We start from the raw sequence: 22,404 nt of genomic DNA on the forward strand, positions 1-22,404 counted from the left end.
TTTATTAATCCCTCCTACGTGATTTAGTTTTTCGTACATGTACTATCTGACTGTTTCTGAGATTACATTTTTAATTTCACACAGAGTTTGTTTCATTTGTTAACCTTATCTTGGGGTTGAGAGTTTGCTTTGTGAACATCTCCCCTTCATTTTACAGACTAACCATAACTTTTGTCTATGATTTTCCCACAACTCACCACCCATACACACACTATTCCCCATAACTACCTACTGATTAATGAATGTTTTAGTTAGTAGAGAGAAACCCCTTCTTGTAAGGCGGATTCTTCTAAAAACACCAACTAAGGCAGCCACAAAGGTTACTAAGTTATCTGCTCTATCATGTATTCATATTAAACAAAAAGCCAGAGCGTCTCAGACTTTCCTAGGGGCATTGGCAAGAATGCTTTTTCCTCGTACGTAGCCACTAAAGCAAGCTTCGCTCAACCCGTTGTGACATTTCCTACATATATTTTTCAGTTATATATTGCATCTTTGTCTCATTTTCGCTCGATTGTGGGCCGGGGTGATTTATTCTGTTTTAAGTTTAAACTAGACCCTACGTGAGGGTACACTGGGTTGCCTGTGGTACGTGCGTCGTTCCAGACAATTTTGTTCAAGTTGGGCGGTCATTAAGAAGTCATACCAGACGAGGCCCTTTGGCTCACAGGTCCTCACACGTTCGTACGACGAAATAGACCTGTCCTTGCGTAATATGTAGCTCTAACAGTGCACGATATTGTTTTGGTATTGTCTATCATTGTAGTGGCATGGTAGAAGTCTTGGGTAAAGAGTCTGAGAAGAGATGTGGTTACTAGCAAAGTACTGAACCCAGACAGATTGAAGAAAATAAATGGGAAGTGAGAAACACTGGCTTCTGGACTGACATGTTGATAAACTTCTTTTGACCACAAGTTTAAGCTTGCCCTCTGAGCATCTGACAGCTTTACCGAAGTTTCACTGAAGAAAAAATATATCCCTCATAAAACAGAAGCATCGCACCGAAAATACTATTAACGCTAACAAATGCGAACTCAGCAAGGTACAGATTTTGTTAGCTTGCTTTATGAAAAATACACAGTTTTCAGCAAGAGCAGAAGGAAGTTTCCCGGACGGTCGATCGAGAATAAAATATTTACGACATGACAAGAACATTAATTTTGAACCGTGAATATAGAATATAAAAAGTTACGATCAGCGACAAACATTTTGGGAGATTTTTGCTACGTTCAAGTAAATTGCAAAATCGAAAGTGACATGGCCGGAATTAAGCAGGCGCCGTGTTTCTGACAGTAAAATGAGCAAAGTCAAAACAAAGATCACAATCGCCCAACTCTTGTTTATGCAAAGTCAAAATTTACTCTCCAAGACGCGTACGACGTCATTATCACCAGGTAATTCCATCATTTGGGCAATAGCAGCTACCTTTTTATTCATCTGCGTCACAAGTTTTCAGTGATTTTGGGACTCGTTTTGTTGAAACTCAAGCACGCTTCCAACAGGCCTTTGAACCCTTCCTGCTTACAGAGCAATACTAAAAAACTTCTCCCATATCACATTTCAACCTTCAATACACGACATGATATTATAATTCACAAAGGCAGAAAATACCACAGAATCCTTTTCAAGCGAAAATTTTATTGAAACAAACAACATATTTGCTCTTAGAGGCGAAAACCTCTTCCTATTTCATTGCGTGCGTTTAGACAACAAACTCAATTGTGTCAAATTACCATGTACTTCAGGTAAATGCAGCTCACTTTGATTTCGTCTCGACGGGCGATAGATTGTTGTCGAAGTCCAGTACTCGTCGCTTTTGAGATTCATGCCTAGTTTATCCAACTGACTTTCCATTATTGAGCTCCATAAGGGTATATTTTGTTTAAGGATCCACTAAAACGCCATTCGCGTTGCATGACTTTCGACGCCATTGCAGGCTAAGTTAATGATTCTACTGTGTCCACCAGAGAAATCTACGCAGTTCCACTACCCTCTCGATCCTAAGAAAATACGCGCAGAAGGCTCTATACACAAAGACACCACTTACCAGGGGAGTGACAGGCAAGACTTTTACCGACACGGAAAAAAAAATTAAAAAAATAAAACAAACACACTAAACGCAGACCTCGACTGGGTTTGCCCATAGGCAACCCAGTAATCAGGTGTGCATGTCTTTTTGGCACGTTAGCTTTAATAACTAAAGAGTGACTATGAAATCTTTCAAAGTTTCTCATTAGCCAAGGCAACATTGAAAGCAAATGTAAATATGTTGAAATTCTTTGTGGAAGCTTGTGGCGGAGGAAACTCGTCTTTCTAGACATGACTATTTTAGATAAGGTATCCCCCCTCCCCAAAAAAAGGTAAATGCAGCTTTTTATGCTCACTTGAGGAGCCATGTTTGAGGGACACTTTGTGACGTTACGTGTCTGTGTTCCGGGACACTACTGACGCTTAGTGAAATCCGCCTTCATCTAATTATACTGACTTGCATTTCTGGTCATATCTGAACACCGCAGCACATCTTCCCATCGTGACAGTCTGTGTAAAATGTCACAAATTTGAAATTGGTTTTGAATATGGATTAGCATGCCGTGAGCCAATCGTTACAAGGCACTTTTCTTAAAACTGCTGTGTTGGTAGAGTATTTTTTTCGTTTGAGCACAGTGTGCAAGATCACGTTGCATAAGACTGCTTATACTGCGAAACAAAAACAATTCCTCGTAGAAAAAACCAAAAACACAGTATCGGCCAGGAATCGATTCGGATTCGAAACCCGCTAAGGTTGAATTGGGCGGGGTGCTCTAACCACTGAGCTATCCCGGCCGATGCTGGTTTGCAATTGAATATTTCTCCATGCAGCAAGTTCATCTAAGTAATCTTATAGCTTTTAACAGGCGATTTTCTGAAAACGTTTCTATTAATAAAGGATTCTGTTCATTTGCGCACAGTTTGGGTAGTAACGTTTCTAATTCGCAAAAGAAATAGAAATCTTTGTAGAAAAACAAACAAAAACACAGCATCGGCCAGGAATCGATTCGGATTCGAAACCCGCTAAGGTTGAATTGGGCGGGTGCTCTAACCACTGAGCTATCCCGGCCGATGCTTGAATGCAATGGAATATTTCTCCATGCAACAATGTCGTCTAATTGACCTCACAGGAGCCACTAGGCGCTTTTCTTAAAACTGTTCTATTAAAGAGTGCAATACGGAATTTTCTAAGGAATTAAAGCGATGGAGTGATTTTGTTGAGTATATATTAAATAAAAGATCGTATGAATTAATGGTCACTGGAGATTTGGTTGAATATGGTAACATTGGAAAGATCATCAAAACGTGTTTATAATTTTGCCTAGTAACCAACGTTTTGGCACCATGGTAACAAGTTGTTAATTTAACGACAAACCGATTCTGTAATCATCCCCATAAAAAAGAGTCAGAAAAAAAGTTCACAACTTCTCCTCGGGACTCTATATACCTTGAAATAAAAGTGGAGCCAATGAGCCCCTCCCTTGGATATAAGTTCCTTTCTAGTTTGGCTCGTTTCCTTGAACAAGACCCCTACCCCCCTTCCTTGGATATAAGCTCTCTTCTAGTTTCCCTCGTTTCCTTAAACGACCACATTCAACAACAAAAAATTCTTAAAACAATAATTGAGGAGAACTGCTGAACAAGAAGTTTAATAAAAAGCAGGAAGTCAAATTTTCTTTTTAGCCGAGTATTAAAAGTTGTGATCACGACAGAAAATATGGGTAGAATTTCATATACCGGACTAAAAATGGCGGAGAACAAAAAAAAATTGTTATTCCGATTTGGCCTTGCCATTTAGGTGTTGTTATGTTCGCTTTGCTCATTTGTTTCATGCACCTTAATTATTTCGGATCCGGTATATGAAAGACCAGCCCAAGCACCTCCCCTCCAGAGTAACATGGTGTTGCACGCCCAACCTCGTTCCCAGGGTCTCCATTGTCTTAGACAAAGTTAGCATAGTTTTTAGATCCCAAGAAAAATATTTTTTTTCCTTTGGTCAGTGCAACTGAACCCTAATTGTAGAGTACAACCTCGTCCCCAGGATCTCTCCTTGGTTTTGAGGCTGGGGCAGGAAGAAGCCAAGGGAACGAGCGCAGAAGGCATGGGAGAGGTCCTGGAAACGAGGCTGTTTACATTTTTTTTTTTAAGCAACATGCAAAGAAGATGTTTTGAATTGTTTAAATTCACGATTGATAGAGAGTGTTTAAGGGCATTGCTTTTTCCCGATATTTATGACGGATTCCGAAAACCGTGGTTCTATTAGGGGACTGGATCAAGCCTATTGTGACGACTACAAAGGGATATCGACCAGAACACATCGAAGCGAGTAAGACATTTTTACAAAGTAATTTTTAGCAAAAAACCGTAAGTTCAAGGTTAAATGCCAAACCGGTGTGGGGTTTTTTTAGAAAGCTAAGTTCCTTTCCATGAGTCACTCACCCCAGTCCCCTCCCCCTCCAAAAAAAAACAGAACTCGGAAATCGGGAAAGGCGTGAAATTCTTCAACCAAGATTTTGGCAATATTGCGTTGAAAGATATATAGATTTTTAAAAAGCACTGTAAAAGAAAAGGTTCAGTTGCAATTAAAAAAAAAAACAAGTTAGCAAAACAGTGGAGAACATATGCTTCAAGAAAATTGCTCGTTATTTTAAGTTAAAAAGGAAACCTTTGTCTGGGGCTAAGCTAAATAATGTTTTGCGTCATCGTCCCCACAGTGAACATTGTTTTAGATGTCAGCCTGTCATAGAATATAGAACCTTCCATATGTTATCAAAAGTCCTTTTCAGACTCACTGTAAATTTCTGCTTGCGATGGGTAAGTCAATGTGCATTCAAAAGTGTTTCTGCACCAGATTGTCTGTCGACAATTTTCCCATTTTAATTTATTTCAACGTTGTTTAAGAGGCCCTCTCCAGTAAGCTACTTTCAAAAATACCATGATACTTTTTGTCCTCCAAAATTTTGCATAAACTTTTTGTTTTCTCTTGCGACCATTGCAAATCCGAAGAGAAAATACAAAGAGTATTACGGTATTTTTGAAAGTGGCCTAATGTTCCAGTTTCTCTTGGGACTTACAAGGGTCCCAAGAGAAAATAAAAACAATGCTTATGCAAAATTTTGGAGGACAAACAAAGAATATTATGGTATTCTTGAGTGGCCAAAAAGACACCTTATTTATATGCCTACCTTACCCGCTGCGCATAAGCATCTAAAGGTAATAAACACTACAAACACGGTCATTAGATACATTTACGGTCCCTGTGATAATGACTGGCTGTTGGTGTTACGCTCCCTATCAGTTGCCTAGAAAAGTGTCATTCCTCTTACACCTTTCGTTGCACCGTTTCCCCCACCAATAGATGGTTTTCATTCACCTGAGTTGACGGCCATTTTGGTGTACAAAACAATAGAAAATATTTGCGCAGAATTTGCATAAAAGTAGAGTTCAGTCCCCAAGGGAGAGGATGTCTATTGTTCTAGTACACCATTTTGGCCGCTGTGACGTCACGTGAAAACCATCTATTTATGGTAACATGTGGTTCTGTTTTAGTCTCCTTGTCTATTTTTCCTATCTCAACATTGTCCTCTGTGCGTTCTTACTTACAGCGAAGAAGCTACTGTGCCATCATTTGAATGTCTGACCTCCATTGTTCCCCTCTTTCTTCACAAACATAGATCAGTGAAACACAAAATTTTACTCTACTTTTTTTTTTATTATGCCAATACACCATCTACAAAATAATAGAGCAAAATTTTGGAGGACAAACAAAGAATATTATGGTATTCTTGAGTGGCCAAAAAGACACCTTATTTATATGCCTACCTTACCCGCTGCGCATAAGCATCTAAAGGTAATAAACACTACAAACACGGTCATTAGATACATTTACGGTCCCTGTGATAATGACTGGCTGTTGGTGTTACGCTCCCTATCAGTTGCCTAGAAAAGTGTCATTCCTCTTACACCTTTCGTTGCACCGTTTCCCCCACCAATAGATGGTTTTGACTCACGTGAGTTGACGGCCATTTTGGTGTACAAAACAATAGAAAATATTTGCGCAGAATTTGCATAAAAGTAGAGTTCAGTCCCCAAGGGAGAGGATGTCTATTGTTCTAGTACACCATTTTGGCCGCTGTGACGTCACGTGAAAACCATCTATTTATGGTAACATGTGGTTCTCTTTTAGTCTCCTTGTCTATTTTTCCCGTCTCAACATTGTCCTCTGTACGTTCTTACTTACAGCGAAGAAGCTACTGTGCCATCATTTGAATGTCTGACCTCCCTTGTTCCCCTCTTTCTTCACAAACATAGATCAGTGAAACACAAAATTTTACTCTACTTTTTTTTTTTATTATGCCAATACACCATCTACAAAATAATAGAGCACATACTTTAAGTGCAGCTTGCACTTTTACAAAAATTACCAAAATTAAGAAATTAATTTATTATACTTATCGTTATGTGCTCCTTTTCTTTAACATGTCAAGGACTATCGCTGTTTCTAATTTCGGGCCTGGCATATTTACTTACAAGCAAACTTATTTTGTATTTCTTGTTCCCCTCCTTCTTTGGAAACATAACGCAGTGAAATTTTAGCCAATGTTTTTTTGTCTTTCTAAGAATACACGTTTCATCTTTCAGCTTCACAAATCTATTACATATATTGATGGAGATGCTTTTTTGCTTTACAACCTACAGGATCCTCCAGGGATTTTTCTCAGATTAAAGGTAAACGTTTTTCAGAGATATTTGGCACTGCCATACACTTTTGCTTTGAAAGAAAGGTTTAAATAGTTGGTCGAGTTTTTAGGTTTACTGGGGTCTCAGTAGAAGCCATGGAAAGAAATTCTTCTCGCCAACAGTGCAATTAAACTTGAGTTAACTGGTTATAAGCAAGTCATTGTGTTTGTCTTGACCATGAGATGGGGGAAGTTCTTCAGGGGGCTATAATAATAGTGTCGTCTGAGATTCTCTTATTTCCCTGCTAGTTGGGATGCAGGCGAGCAAAGTCACGACAAGGCAGATCTTGGAGCTTTGAAAGTGAAAAACGCCTGGTCCCTGTAAGTATGTAAGCCTAATAGCGAGCAACCTAGCTTACTTCATCCGGGTTAATATGTCACTCAATAAGAAACAAACAAACAAACAAACAAATAAATAAGCAAAAGCATTAACTGGTTCAGTAGCAATCTGACTGCAATGTCTATCTAAAAACCAAGAGAACTAAAGCTAAAGTTAACATATCTTAAGTACTAAAAATACTTATAGCTTAGTTACGGTAAGCGAAGCATTTGGAGACAACTGAAATCCATCAGCTTGAAGACTTGCCATGGGCACATTCTGAGTGCTTACGTCTTGAATGTTTTCCTGTTCGTAAACTTCTGACGTGTCTGGCTCCTGCCAACAATCAGAAAAAAGTAAGATAGCATATTTTTCATTTGTTTCATAGGTGATCTTAACAAACCAATTCAGCTCTCAAGCAAGGTCCAGCACATCCCTGCACTGTGCAGCTTGAAGCTTCTAATGTATTATAAGACTTGCCTTGGACACATTTTGTGGGTTTTCAACATAGACAATGACTGGTTCTTCAGCTTCTGCGGCGTTTGATCCCTGCTAAGATCAAAGTTATAATAGCAAAACTTTTAAAAGTTATTTCCATACACAAATTTAACTCTGCTATGCAAGACCCAAGCACAAGTAGCTCCTATTGCAAAACTTACCGTGGACACACCCTGTGGACTTACAACATCAAGGTTGTCCAGTTCGTCATCTTCTGCTGTCTTTGCCTCCTGTGTCGTATAATAATATTTCGAATCATCCTTTTTGCCAAAGTCAAAGTAGTCCTCTTGCTCCTCCAACATATCGTCAAGTCTTTTATAGAGCCGCTGAAAGCTTGGCCGTTCATCTGGGTCTTGGTTCCAACAGTCTCTCATCAAGGCGTACCTTAAAAATTAACAAAAATAGGAATTTCTTTCTTCCTGAAGGAAAATCGATCTTCATACAACCTGCTAACCCTGTTTCCCCAAAAATCATTCGTAGGTTCCTGATTCGAGATTTCATTCTTTTACGTCTCATAGACCGTATTAATTAATGGAGGCCAATAAATTATCCCTTTGTCCTTGTGCAAATGAAACCAACTAGCCTCTTTTGCATGAACAAAACACAAAAGAGATGTTGCTTTGGAGCGAGGCTAGTTGGTGTCATTAGCACAAAGACATAAGTGTATTTTTTGACCGTCATTGATGAATATGGTCTGCAGATATTTTAAATTCTTAAAGCTTTATTTATACTAAGGTTTCTGTTCTTGTAGCGCCAAGCTTTTTTATCTACAAGCAACCGCATTTTTTGCACAAATAAGATGAATTAAATTTGTGTCTTGTATTTTGAGTAGATCTGTGTTGATATGGAAGAAAACGAAACTAAGGCCAAGCCGACAGTGGTTTTGGACCTCATTTTCCAACTGCGTTACAGTTTTAAATGTGTTAAATTGCAGTGGCCCAAAACTAATTTTTTCTGTACTTATCTTACAATGTCTTTAAATGTAAAGTAAACATGGTTCAAGTTCAATTAGTAATAATTATCCGAGCGGGTGTGCCCCTTGATTTATGTTCAAGTGAAGCATTCATGTCTAACTTGACAGATGCAGGAAAGTATGAAAATAGATTACCCACTCACTCTTCCTATTAATATCAAAACACTGCACCTTTTTCATAAAATTTGTTGCCTACAAGTACTTAGGAAAAATCACCTCCGTTTAACTTACACAGGGTCTGTGCACATGTCAGGTTTTTCCAGTGTGTAACCTGCTTTCAAATTCTCCAAGAGCTGTTTGTTCTTCATTAGTGCGTAAGGAGACCCCCCTGTAAATGATCGACACAATATGCATCAAGACAAATCATGAACCATAGAAAGGGGGGAGGGGGCGCTCTAATGAAAGAAATCCGAGTTTAAGGCTTAAGATGCAAGAGGTGAAGCAAAGATAATTTTCAACCAAGAGTTCAAAAGTTCTCTAACCGTAAATAAGAAAGCGAGGGACACATTCAGAAATGCAGATCCTATGCACAGAAAATTGGGAAGGAAGATCAAGGTCGTTTCATGGGCCTCATTAACGCAGTGGCCATATTGGCCAGAGACAATAGATTTCGTACCCCGAACCTCGAGTTGAAATGTTTGGGAACGAGTTTCGATGAGACAAAACAAAAGTTTTCAATCCCTCGGGACTCAACATGGCCTCCGAGGGATTAAGGCCCATTGTCATCACGACCTGTCTTTCATCCAAACCAGCATTTGTTTTCCCTTTCTTTCGCTTGCTGCTTCAATTCCTTATTTAGTCTGTGAAACCCTTGGCCATTCCTACTTACTTACTTCATTTCTTTACTTGCTCATTCAGTCAGTCAATAAGTCAATTAATCTTTCGGTAGCCACTCAGTCATTGTATCAGTCAGTACTTTCGATGGTTGCTTAACCAGTCGGATGGCGAAACTTGGTTCCTTCCCTCATTTGTTTTACTCATTCAGTAAGTCAGCCCGCAAGCCAGTGTCGGCAGGGGTTTCGTTTGAGGCTGGAGGCCGGGCGTTTCATTTAGTCATTTTCCATTCCATGTCTGGTACTTTGATGCCAATATTTGAAAGGTTTTGTTTCATTTTTCATTTTTATATACTTTTTTAGTTACGTTTTATAGAAAATTTGAGTGAACTCCAGCCTTGCCTGGGAAACTGATTATTGGTTCCAGAAACACTGGAATCCAGTGTTTCTGAATGTTCTACGAAAAAATTTCCTGGGGGGCATGTTCCCAGAACCCCCCAGGTACCTAGCTCCTTTAGCGCTCACAAGACGCCTTGTGGCGTCAAACAAATGTCACGCCTGGTGCTTTCAGAAATATGTCCGCTATTTTACAAAACTGTCCTGTGAAAACCCTGGTGTCGGTAGGCCAACGTAAGTTGGTTAGTCAGCCAGGCGGATGGGCATCCTTCCTTTGTTCCTTTGTTCAGTCATTCAGTTAGTCCGTCGTGACAACGATGGCTACGAGAACTGGCGCCATATAACAATTGGTTTACTTAGCAAAAACACATACTTCTGCATGCCCCGCGCGTGCGTTTAACAATACTCCGACTCCAGAAAAAACCGGAAGTTGCATGCAAGTGAGGCTTAATAGCCCTCGGGGCAGGAAAAATGTCGGACAAAACAAACAAGAACTGGGTTTTGGGCAAGTTTAAAGCTACTTCAGCCGTCCAAATTATTAGCAAGGAGAAAAATAAAAAATGTTACGCAGCTGCAAACTGTAATAACCGAAGTGGAAATCGACCCGATTTATTGTTTAGTGCGTTTCCATCGGACACACAGCAACTAAGGAAGTGGGAAATTCGTCTGAAAACTTTGCCACGGTAGGAAACAGGTTCTTTTTTTATGAACACTTCTTGCGGACGGATTTTAAACGGACTCTGACTGGCAATAGACGAGACTTAAAGCGTACCATCGGTCTTTCCTTGGACAAAAGTGGATGAACGATCACTTTGTAGAGCGAAAATGCAGAAGTTGAGATGTGAGAAATCTGAAGGGATAACAAGAGCCGAGAGTGCTCATGAATATAAAGAGCACGAAGAAATTGCAGAAGATTTCCAAAAAGATTCTCTGTATTCGGTCCACCAACACTGTGATTTTTTAAAGGAATGTGTTATCACAAATGTGCCAACCGCGTTTGATTCTCCTAATGGCCCGTTGACGTGAATTCTTAAATTGGCAATCTTAGAGACCTGTTCAGATTTACTTTGTCATTTAGGAGGAATGAAAAGTGTTACCACGATCAGCCATAATCAGGTCATGCTGATCCAGCAAAGCAACAAAAAAAAAGTCCTTTTTACAATCTCCTTGTCAGATATACTTCCTCCATACAGACTACTCACAAATGATATCCGAACATTTGGGGTAATTCCTACAAGACCTTTGAAGGTGTTGTGCGACTTGTGTTCAGAATAAAGTTCACCCAAGGTCTTGAGGAATAATTTTATGTTTTCAAACTCGCCCTTAAAAACTTTAGGTAGATGTTGTTTAATCTGCTCTTTAGAAGACCATATAAATAAGCTTCCTGGGGGAACACCTACAAATCTACTTTAACCCCAATTATCACTTTACAAAAACGAGCTCTGCGAATCATTACTTTTTCTAACTACAATGATCACTCTAACCCTCTCTTCAAAGCTCTTGAAATAATTAAATTCGAGGATATCATCTTCCTACACAATGCAATATTTATGTATGATTTTCATTCTGGCACTTTGCCACCAGCCTTCTCCAATTATTTTACGGCTGTCAATAAACGGCACAAGTACAATACAAGACTTGCTTCCAGGTCTTCTTACACTCTTCCTCCAATAAGGACAAATGATGGTAGATTCAGTATTAAATTTCAAGGCGCAAAAATTTGGAATTCATTCAGTGAAGAAACTAAATCTCACCACAGATTATCTTTCAAGAAAACCTTAAAAAGAGAAATCATTCAATTATATTGACATACAGTTATTTCTTTTGTTTACTATTGCTTGTCATTATTCTTATGTTGTAAATACCATTGTTTTTTTTTTAAGAATTGTTATTGTTATTATTAAATAAATAAATATTGCTAGTGCTAATCACCCTTACTTGCAGTCGAGGACTGAATTGCGAAGGGCGCGGCTCACGATATCGGGCTGAAAGCATATAAAGGCGCCTTATTATTATTTATTTATTTTTTCTTGCCCTGGTGTAATGTCAGCTTGTAACTTTTGTTATATCTCTATTTTTAGGTTACTTTTACTTTACTTAATATAAATGACCGTAATCTTTTCTAATTGTACTTCATAGATAGCTGCCTAATTTTCTTAGCCCTTATGGTTGTTATAGGCAGCTAATACCTTATTTTTCAGTTTCAAAATCAATGTATTACTTTTCTTTGTTTCCTGTTGGTATTAATAAACGTTGTTGTTGCAACAAATATAGGTAATTAGCCCATGTTATAGTCATATCTGAAACAACTACTTGCTCTGAAATACTGAACCTAAACACGAGATCACTCTCAAATAAACCACGTCTTGAACGGGTCAAAAAAAGCCAAAACTCTTCAATCTGTTGCAAACTCCTGGCGCAACCAAAATTGCGTCCAGGAAACCTTTTCTTTCCCTGCCATTAAAGGAAATTTATATTCAAAATTAATAGAATCAGTATTATCACGTACAAAACTGAAATAAGTTAATTTAGGGGCGTTAGGCTCTACATATTTCCAGAACTCTGATAAAGTTACATAGTCTGGAAATCCGGTATAAAATTGTCTTTCTTCATTACTACTTGAAAATCTTTCCAGACCAAACTTGGAAATCCTCTTCTTTGCGTTTAATTCTTGTAATTCTTGAAGCAGCCTTCCATTTTCCATCATTATTTCTTCCATCTTTATTTCTTCAGTCAGAGTCCGCTTAAAATCCGTCGGCAAGAAGTGTTCAGAAAAACAGAACCTGTTTCCTACCGTGACAAAGGCCATCTCCTCTTTTCATACGAATTTCCCACTTCTTCAGTTGTTGTGTGCCCGATGGAAACGCACGAAACAATAAATCGGGTCGATTTTTACTTCGGTTATTACAGTTTGCAGCTGCGTAACATTTGTGATCAAATTTTTTCTCCTTGCTAATAATTTGGACGGCTGAAGTAGCTTTAAATTTGCCCAAAATCCCGTTCTTGTTTGTTTTGTCCGACATTTTTCCTGCCGCGAGGGCTATCAAGCCTCACTTGCATGCAATTTCCGGTTTTTTCTGGAATCGGAGTATTTGATACCCTCCTTTGAAGTTCTCGTCCTGACAATGAAGTGAAATAATCAAATTTGAAGTTATGTGCAGGAAGCGAGCATTGGAGGATGAATTTTACATTTTCTCTTCAAAAACCCATACCGTTCATACCAATCTTGTTTCTGGAATGTGGATACGCACTTTCATTTCCAAACGACTCGAAATCTTCGCGAAATTATTTCAATAACGGGGAATAACAGTTTTAGATAAAGTTCTCGCAGCCGTCCTCGTCGCCTTTTCTTAAGGTCTCTAAACGAGTCCTTTTAAGAGCTTCTGCCTGAGAGACCGGGGCAGACTTGGAAATGAAGGTCGGCCGATTTCGCTTAAAATTGGTACACAAAGTACTTATGTCCACTTATGTAATATGCCAAAGTTTCAGCTTCAACGACCTTTTTTTAGCTGAGTTCTGGATATCAGACCCTAAGGGGTCCCCAGAGGCTGATTTTCAGTGCAATTTTGGCCACGTTTAAATCTCTCTTTTAGCAACATGAAATTAATTTCAGGCAAAAAAAAACCATCTTTGTAAAGCCCTATCCTTAGGCCTTTATGGGTGAGAACATTAGCTCATGAAAATGTTTCGCTAGCTTGTGGCTGTTATCACAACTTGGTCATATTTGAAGCATATGTGAAGCAACCGGAAATGGCCTGTTTTTCAGACCAAATATTTTCCATGCCCATGTTTTATATCTTGAGGTCTTAGTATCCATGCAAAGTTCAGCCCTTAGTTTATTAATATCAAGAAAAAAATACTAAGGTTGAGGCTTTTTACTAAGAAAAAAACTTACGAGAAGATGGCTAACCAGGCCACTTCCGGTTAAAGTTTCAACAAAGCATGTCTGCAAAAATCAGCCACTTAATTTCGATTATCCTTTTTCCTTCCAAGTTATGGTTAAAAGAGACTCTGAAGTTAATTGTCACTGAAAAGACTTACCGTTAATAAGAACTTTTTTATGTGATTGTTTTAGGACCGATCAGATAGTGGTCCGACAGCGATTATAAATTTCTTGGAAGAAGTCTTGAAAATTACCGACAATAGAGCCGCTGTGAAAAGTCTTTATTTACCTAACAACACATCTCTTGCCGGTAAATCACAATGCAAAATTGTATCTTTTCCGTCCAAATTGCAATGTTAAGTTTATCTCCTTTGTTCGACTCGTTCAACGTATCACGTCTGTGGCCCGCAGTAATGAAGCGCTAATTAAATCAGGATATAAGCAAGCTTTGTAGTTCCACTCAGTAGTACTATAGCCACCTGTTTGGGCTTTAATACTTTCTGAAGAAAAAAGAACTTATCGGTCTCTTTAAATGCAACCACAACATCTGTCTTGACACTACTTGAGAATCGTTTTGAACCTTTAAGAAATTTCGAATATAATTAAAGTTAATCGTCTAACACAAATTGCATTCACTCTTCCAGTCTATTTGTGAAGTGTCTGGATAAATTCACTTACAAAAAACGCTTATCTGGCTTCACTTTTACGGACATGTCCCTTTCCTACAATCCCTTAAAAGTGAGGTAACATTAGAAGCTTTAGCACCGGCGATAAATTGGTCACAAGTGCGTCGTTGCAAGTTAGATATACACAGGTCGATTAATACCGTACGTGACGAGGTCATTGTAGTTTGCTGGCGACGACTGACTTGGAATTCAGTTGTTTTCTCGTGCAGATTCGTCTTCTTGATATTGCAGAGAATGATTATGATAGAACTTCAGACCTCTCAACCTCAAAACACCGAAAATATGGAGACTGATGCCAAAAAATCTGGAGATTGATCGACCGACAGACAAAACCAAGTAAACACAGGTTCTTAATAAGAGAAATGTTTTTTTTTCTGATTATAATTTTTTTAAAACATGTGTGGACCTTAACAACACAGAAATAAACTTGATTTTTACAGCTTCAATACTCACAACTTAAGTCCAGCCAGTGTGTTAGCAATGAGGTGAACTCATTGCTCAGGCCCCAGTTGTTCGAAGGGTGGATAGCACTATCCACTGGATAACTCAATTGGTTTTGGTAGTGTTTATCCGCTAGATAGCGATTTATCTGGTGGATAGCGTTACCCATCTTTTGAACAACGGAGGCCAGCATTATATCATCATTATATATGTATCAGCAATTTCCACCATTTTGAAAACGTGATCAAAATGCGAGAGACTGGTTATGATGACCTAATTTCGAACAGGTGTTTTATACATGGTCATAGAGGACAGTCTGTCATGGGCTGTGTTTCCAGCAAACAGACGGATGAGAAGTTTGCACAGAATTGACGCAAGAAACTCACCTAAGAAAGCCAAAAATGAAATGCTACAAAAAAAATATATATGTTCTTTCAGCTTGCGCCTCTATTTATCGTGAGATTTGTCTGTCTTGTCGTGAGTACGTGAGATTGAACAGAATAACGTGAGTCTCACGACAAAATCGTGAGACTTGAGAGGTCTGGAACTTGTATGAGAACTTCAATGGCATGATTGTTTACTGAATATTTATTCATACCCAGTGCCCCAGTGTAAATGGCTCACGTATGTTGTAAATGATTGATAAGGACGTCCAACACGGTCCGTTTTCGCCGCCAATCCGCTAAATTGCTAGAAGATTACTCACGGGCACTCTTTCCCTTTCTCTATCAGTATTTTCGTTTTGTGGCTTTCTCAAACAGCACAGGTCCATGGTGAATGTTTTCCTGTTCGTAAACTTCTGACGTGTCTGGCTCCTGCCAACAATCAGAAAAAAGTAAGATAGCATATTTTTCATTTGTTTCATAGGTGATCTTAACAAACCAATTCAGCTCTCAAGCAAGGTCCAGCACATCCCTGCACTGTGCAGCTTGAAGCTTCTAATGTATTATAAGACTTGCCTTGGACACATTTTGTGGGTTTTCAACATAGACAATGACTGGTTCTTCAGCTTCTGCGGCGTTTGACCCCTGCTAAGATCAAAGTTATGATAGCATAACTTTTAAAAGTTATTTTCATACACATATGTAACTCTGCTATGCAAGACCCAAGCACAAGTAGCTCCTATTGCAAAACTTACCGTGGACACACCCTGTGGACTTACAACATCAAGGTTGTCCAGTTCGTCATCTTCTGCTGTCTTTGCCTCCTGTGTCGTATAATAATATTTCGAATCATCCTTTTTGCCAAAGTCAAAGTAGTCCTCTTGCTCCTCCAACATATCGTCAAGTCTTTTATAGAGCCGCTGAAAGCTTGGCCGTTCATCTGGGTCTTGGTTCCAACAGTCTCTCATCAAGGCGTACCTTAAAAATTAACAAAAATAGGAATTTCTTTCTTCCTGAAGGAAAATCGATCTTCATACAACCTGCTAACCCTGTTTCCCCAAAAATCATTCGTAGGTTCCTGATTCGAGATTTCATTCTTTTACGTCTCATAGACCGTATTAATTAATGGAGGCCAATAAATTATCCCTTTGTCCTTGTGCAAATGAAACCAACTAGCCTCTTTTGCATGAACAAAACACAAAAGAGATGTTGCTTTGGAGCGAGGCTAGTTGGTGTCATTAGCACAAAGACATAAGTGTATTTTTTGACCGTCATTGATGAATATGGTCTGCAGATATTTTAAATTCTTAAAGCTTTATTTATACTAAGGTTTCTGTTCTTGTAGCGCCAAGCTTTTTTATCTACAAGCAACCGCATTTTTTGCACAAATAAGATGAATTAAATTTGTGTCTTGTATTTTGAGTAGATCTGTGTTGATATGGAAGAAAACGAAACTAAGGCCAAGCCGACAGTGGTTTTGGACCTCATTTTCCAACTGCGTTACAGTTTTAAATGTGTTAAATTGCAGTGGCCCAAAACTAATTTTTTCTGTACTTATCTTACAATGTCTTTAAATGTAAAGTAAACATGGTTCAAGTTCAATTAGTAATAATTATCCGAGCGGGTGTGCCCCTTGATTTATGTTCAAGTGAAGCATTCATGTCTAACTTGACAGATGCAGGAAAGTATGAAAATAGATTACCCACTCACGCTTCCTATTAATATCAAAACACTGCACCTTTTTCATAAAATTTGTTGCCTACAAGTACTTAGGAAAAATCACCTCCGTTTAACTTACACAGGGTCTGTGCACATGTCAGGTTTTTCCAGTGTGTAACCTGCTTTCAAATTCTCCAAGAGCTGTTTGTTCTTCATTAGTGCGTAAGGAGACCCCCCTGTAAATGATCGACACAATATGCATCAAGACAAATCATGAACCATAGAAAGGGGGGAGGGGGCGCTCTAATGAAAGAAATCCGAGTTTAAGGCTTAAGATGCAAGAGGTGAAGCAAAGATAATTTTCAACCAAGAGTTCAAAAGTTCTCTAACCGTAAATAAGAAAGCGAGGGACACATTCAGAAATGCAGATCCTATGCACAGAAAATTGGGAAGGAAGATCAAGGTCGTTTCATGGGCCTCATTAACGCAGTGGCCATATTGGCCAGAGACAATAGATTTCGTACCCCGAACCTCGAGTTGAAATGTTTGGGAACGAGTTTCGATGAGACAAAACAAAAGTTTTCAATCCCTCGGGACTCAACATGGCCTCCGAGGGATTAAGGCCCATTGTCATCACGACCTGTCTTTCATCCAAACCAGCATTTGTTTTCCCTTTCGTTCGCTTGCTGCTTCGGTTCCTTATTTAATCTGTTAAACCCTTGACCATTCCTACTTACTTACTTCATTTCTTTACTTGTTCATTCAGTCAGTCAATAAGTCAATTAGTCTTTCGGTAGCCACTCAGTCATTGTATCAGTCAGTACTTTCGATGGTTGGTTAACCAGTCGGATGGCGAAACTTGGTTCCTTCCCTCATTTGTTTTACTCATTCAGTAAGTCAGCCCGCAAGCCAGTGTCGGCAGGGGTTTCGTTTGAGGCTGGAGGCCGGGCGTTTCATCCAGTCATTTTCCATTCCATGTCCGGTACTTTGATGCCAATATTTGAAAGGTTTTCTTTCATTTTTTATTTTATATATTTTTTTAGTTACGTTTTATAGAAAATTTGAGTGAACTCCAGCCTTGCCTGGTAAACTGACTCTTGGTTCCAGAAACACTGGAATCCAGTGTTTCTGAATGTTCTACGAAAAATTTCCTGGGGGGCATGTTCCCAGAACCCCCCAGGTACCTAGCTCCTTTAGCGCTCACAAGACGCCTTGCGGCGTCAAACAAATGTCACGCCTGGTGCTTTCAGAAATATGTCCGCTATTTTACAAAACTGTCCTGTGAAAACCCTGGTGTCGGTAGGCCAACGTAAGTTGGTTAGTCAGCCAGGCAGATGGGCATCCTTCCTTTGTTCCTTTGTTCAGTCATTCAGTTAGTCCGTCGTGACAACGATGGCTACGAGAACCGGCGCCATATAACAATTGGTTTACTTAGCAAAACACATACTTCTGCATGCCCCGCGCGTGCGTTTAACAATACTTCGATTCCAGAAAAAACCGGAAGTTGCATGCAAGTGAGGCTTAATAGCCCTCGCGGCAGGAAAATGTCGCACAAAACAAACAAGAACGGAGTTTTGGGCAAGTTTAAAGCTACTTCAGCCGTCCAAATTATTAGCAAGGAGAAAAATAAAAAATGTTACGCAGCTGCAAACTGTAATAACCGAAGTGGAAATCGACCCGATTTATTGTTTAGTGCGTTTCCATCGGACACACAACAACTGAAGAAGTGGGAAATTCGTATGAAAAGAGGAGATGGCTAATTTGCTATGGTAGGAAACAGGTTCTGTTTTTATGAACACTTCTTGCCAACGGATTTTAAAAGGACTCTGACTGGCAATAGACGAGACTTAAAGCGTACCATCGGTCTTTCCTTGGACAAAAGTGGATGAACAATCACTTTGTAGAGCGAAAAGGCTGAAGTTGAGATGTGAGAAATCTGAAGGGATAACAAGAGCCGAGAGTGCTCATGAATATAAAGAGCACGAAGAAATTGCAGAAGATTTCCAAAAAGATTCTGTTGTATTCGGTCCACCAACACTGCGATTTTTTAAAGAAATGTGTTATCACAAATGTGCCAACGTTTGATTCTCCTAATGGCCCGTTTGACGTGAATTCTTAAATTGGCAATCCTCATAGTCTTACAACAGTCTTTCTTGGAGACCTGTTCAGATTTACTTTGTCATTTAGGAGGAATGAAAAGTGTTACCACGATCAGCCATAATCAGGTCATGCTGATCCAGCAAAGCAACAAAAAAAAAGTCCTTTTTACAATCTCCTTGTCAGATATACTTCCTCCATACAGACTACTCACAAATGATATCCAACATTTGGGGAAATTCCTACAAGACCTTTGAAGGTGTTGTGCGACTTGTGTTCAGAATAAAGTTCACCCAAGGTCTTGAGGAATCATCTTATGTTTTCAAACTCGCCCTTAAAAACTTTAGGTAGATGTTGTTTAATCTGCTCTTTAGAAGACCATATAAATAAGCTTCCTGGGGGAACACCTACAAATCTACTTTAACCCCAATTATCACTTTACAAAAACGAGCTCTGCGAATCATTACTTTTTCTAACTACAATGATCACTCTAACCCTCTCTTCAAAGCTCTTGAAATAATTAAATTCGAGGATATCATCTTCCTACACAATGCAATAATTATGTATGATTTTCATTCTGGCACTTTGCCACCAGCCTTCTCCAATTATTTTACGGCTGTCAATAAACGGCACAAGTACAATACAAGACTTGCTTCCAGTTCTTCCTATACTCTTCCTCCAATAAGGACAAATGATGGTAGATTCACTATTAAATTTCAAGGTGCAAAAATTTCGAATTCATTCAGTGAAGAAACTAAATCTCTCCACAGATTATCTTTCAAAAAGAGAAATCATTCAATTATATTGACATACAGTTATTTCTTTTGTTGTCATTATTCTTATGTTGTAAATACCATTGTTTTTTTAAGAATTGTTATTGTTATTATTAAATAAATAAATATTGCTAGTGCTAATCACCCTTACTTGCAGTCGAGGACTGAATAGCGAAGGGCGCGGCGCACGATATCGGGCTGAAAGCATATAAAGGCGCCTTATTATTATTTATTTATTTTTTCTTGCCCTGGTGTAATGTCAGCTTGTAACTATGTCATGTATTTGTTATATCTCTATTCTTAGGTTACTTTTACTTTACTTAATATAAATGACCGTAATCTTTTCTAATTGTACTTCATAGATAGCTGCCTAATTTTCTTAGCCCTTATGGTTGTTATAGGCAGCTAATACCTTATTTTTCAGTTTCAAAATCAATGTATTACTTTTCTTTGTTTCCTGTTGGTATTAATAAACGTTGTTGTTGCAACAAATATAGGTAATTAGCCCATGTTATAGTCATATCTGAAACAACTACTTGCTCTGAAATACTGAACCTAAACACGAGATCACTCTCAAATAAACCACGTCTTGAACGGGTCAAAAAAAGCCAAAACTCTTCAATCTGTTGCAAACTCCTGGCGCAACCAAAATTGCGTCCAGGAAACCTTTTCTTTCCCTGCCATTAAAGGAAATTTATATTCAAAATTAATAGAATCAGTATTATCACGTACAAAACTGAAATAAGTTAATTTAGGGGCGTTAGGCTCTACATATTTCCAGAACTCTGATAAAGTTACATAGTCTGGAAATCCGGTATAAAATTGTCTTTCTTCATTACTACTTGAAAATCTTTCCAGACCAAACTTGGAAATCCTCTTCTTTGCGTTTAATTCTTGTAATTCTTGAAGCAGCCTTCCATTTTCCATCATTATTTCTTCCATCTTTATTTCTTCAGTCAGAGTCCGCTTAAAATCCGTCGGCAAGAAGTGTTCAGGAAAACAGAACCTGTTTCCTACCGTGACAAAGGCCATCTCCTCTTTTCATACGAATTTCCCACTTCTTCAGTTGTTGTGTGCCCGATGGAAACGCACGAAACAATAAATCGGGTCGATTTTTACTTCGGTCATTACAGTTTGCAGCTGCGTAACATTTGTGATCAAATTTTTTCTCCTTACTAATAATTTGGACGGCTGAAGTAGCTTTAAATTTGCCCAAAATCCCGTTCTTGTTTGCTTTGTCCGACATTTTTCCTGCCGCGAGGGCTATCAAGCCTCACTTGCATGCAATTTCCGGTTTTTTCTGGAATCGGAGTATTTGCTACCCTCCTTTGAAGTTCTCGTCCTGACAATGAAGTGAAATAATCAAATTTGAAGTTATGTGCAGGAAGCGAGCATTGGAGGATGAATTTTACATTTTCTCTTCAAAAACCCATACCGTTCATACCAATCTTGTTTCTGGAATGTGGATACGCACTTTCATTTCCAAACGACTCGAAATCTTCGCGAAATTATTTCAATAACGGGGAATAACAGTTTTAGATAAAGTTCTCGCAGCCGTCCTCGTCGCCTTTTCTTAAGGTCTCTAAACGAGTCCTTTTAAGAGCTTCTGCCTGAGAGACCGGAGCAGACTTGGAAATGAAGGTCGGCCGATTTCGCTTAAAATTGGTACACAAAGTACTTATGTCCACTTATGTAATATGCCAAAGTTTCAGCTTCAACGACCTTTTTTTAGCTGAGTTCTGGATATCAGACCCTAAGGGGTCCCCAGAGGCTGATTTTCAGTGCAATTTTGGCCACGTTTAAATCTCTCTTTTAGCAACATGAAATTAATTTCAGGCAAAAAAAAACCATCTTTGTAAAGCCCTATCCTTAGGCCTTTATGGGTGAGAACATTAGCTCATGAAAATGTTTCGCTAGCTTGTGGCTGTTATCACAACTTGGTCATATTTGAAGCATATGTAAAGCAACCGGATAAGGCCTGTTTTTCAGACCAAATATTTTCCATGCCCATGTTTTATATCTTGAGATCTTCGTATCCGTGCAAAGTTCAGCCCTTAATTTATTAATATCAAGAAAAAGATACTAAGGTTGAGGCAATTTACTAAGAAAAAAACTTACGAGAAGATGGCTAACCAGGCCACTTCCGGTTAAAGTTTCAACAAAGCATGTCTGCAAAAATCAGCCACTTAATTTCGATTATCCTTTTTCCTTCCAAGTTATGGTTAAAAGAGACTCTGAAGTTAATTGTCACTGAAAAGACTTACCGTTAATAAGAACTTTTTTATGTGATTGTTTTAGGACCGATCAGATAGTGGTCCGACAGCGATTATAAATTTCTTGGAAGAAGTCTTGAAAATTACCGACAATAGAGCCGCTGTGAAAAGTCTTTATTTACCTAACAACACATCTCTTGCCGGTAAATCACAATGCAAAATTGCATCTTTTTCGTCCAAGCTGCAATGTTAAGTTTATCTCCTTTCTTCAACTCGTTCAACGTATCACGTCTGTGGCCCGCAGTCATGAAGCGCTAATTAAATCAGGATATAAGCAAGCTTTGTAGTTCCACTCAGTAGTACTATAGCCACCTGTTTGGGCTTTAATACTTTCTGAAGAAAAAGAACTTATCGGTCTCTTTAAATGCAACCACAACATCTGTCTTGACACTACTTGAGAATCGTTTTGAACCGTAAAGAAATTTCGAATATAATTAAAGTAAATCTTCTAACACAAATTGCATTCACTCTTCCAGTCTATAT

The 22,404-nt window shown here is 38.8% G+C and overlaps 2 protein-coding genes and 1 long non-coding RNA gene across 7 annotated transcripts in view; 1 reads left to right on the forward strand and 2 right to left on the reverse strand.

Moving 5' to 3' along the window:
* LOC138024290 (uncharacterized) overlaps window positions 1-2,526 on the reverse strand; it is a 123,301-nt gene extending 120,775 nt beyond the window's left edge. Inside the window, exon 1 of the long non-coding RNA XR_011126957.1 lies at window positions 2,486-2,526. This is a non-coding gene — a long non-coding RNA (uncharacterized lncRNA). The remainder of the gene's footprint in view (window positions 1-2,485) is intronic.
* The window catches only part of LOC138024274 (uncharacterized), an 847,896-nt gene that overhangs the window by 540,934 nt on the left and 284,558 nt on the right, over window positions 1-22,404 (forward strand). The window lies entirely within an intron of this gene.
* LOC138024284 (tyrosine-protein kinase receptor Tie-1-like) lies at window positions 7,082-17,008 on the reverse strand. 2 transcript variants are annotated; one of them, XM_068871443.1, is made up of 3 exons: window positions 8,789-8,885; window positions 7,746-7,968; window positions 7,082-7,422 (listed from the first exon to the last, which is right to left on the reverse strand). In XM_068871443.1, exons 1-3 carry the CDS (start codon window positions 8,863-8,865, stop codon window positions 7,288-7,290), a joined length of 435 nt encoding a protein of 144 aa, XP_068727544.1. In that variant the 5' UTR covers window positions 8,866-8,885; the 3' UTR covers window positions 7,082-7,287. The 2 variants fall into 2 exon arrangements, with proteins under 2 accessions (XP_068727544.1, XP_068727545.1); XM_068871444.1 differs by lacking the exons at window positions 7,082-7,422; window positions 8,789-8,885 and adding exons at window positions 15,875-16,097; window positions 16,918-17,008 and having other exon boundaries at window positions 7,664-7,968.

This window comes from Montipora capricornis, chromosome 11 (assembly GCF_036669925.1).
Source record: "Montipora capricornis isolate CH-2021 chromosome 11, ASM3666992v2, whole genome shotgun sequence".
Lineage (NCBI taxonomy): Eukaryota > Metazoa > Cnidaria > Anthozoa > Scleractinia > Acroporidae > Montipora > Montipora capricornis.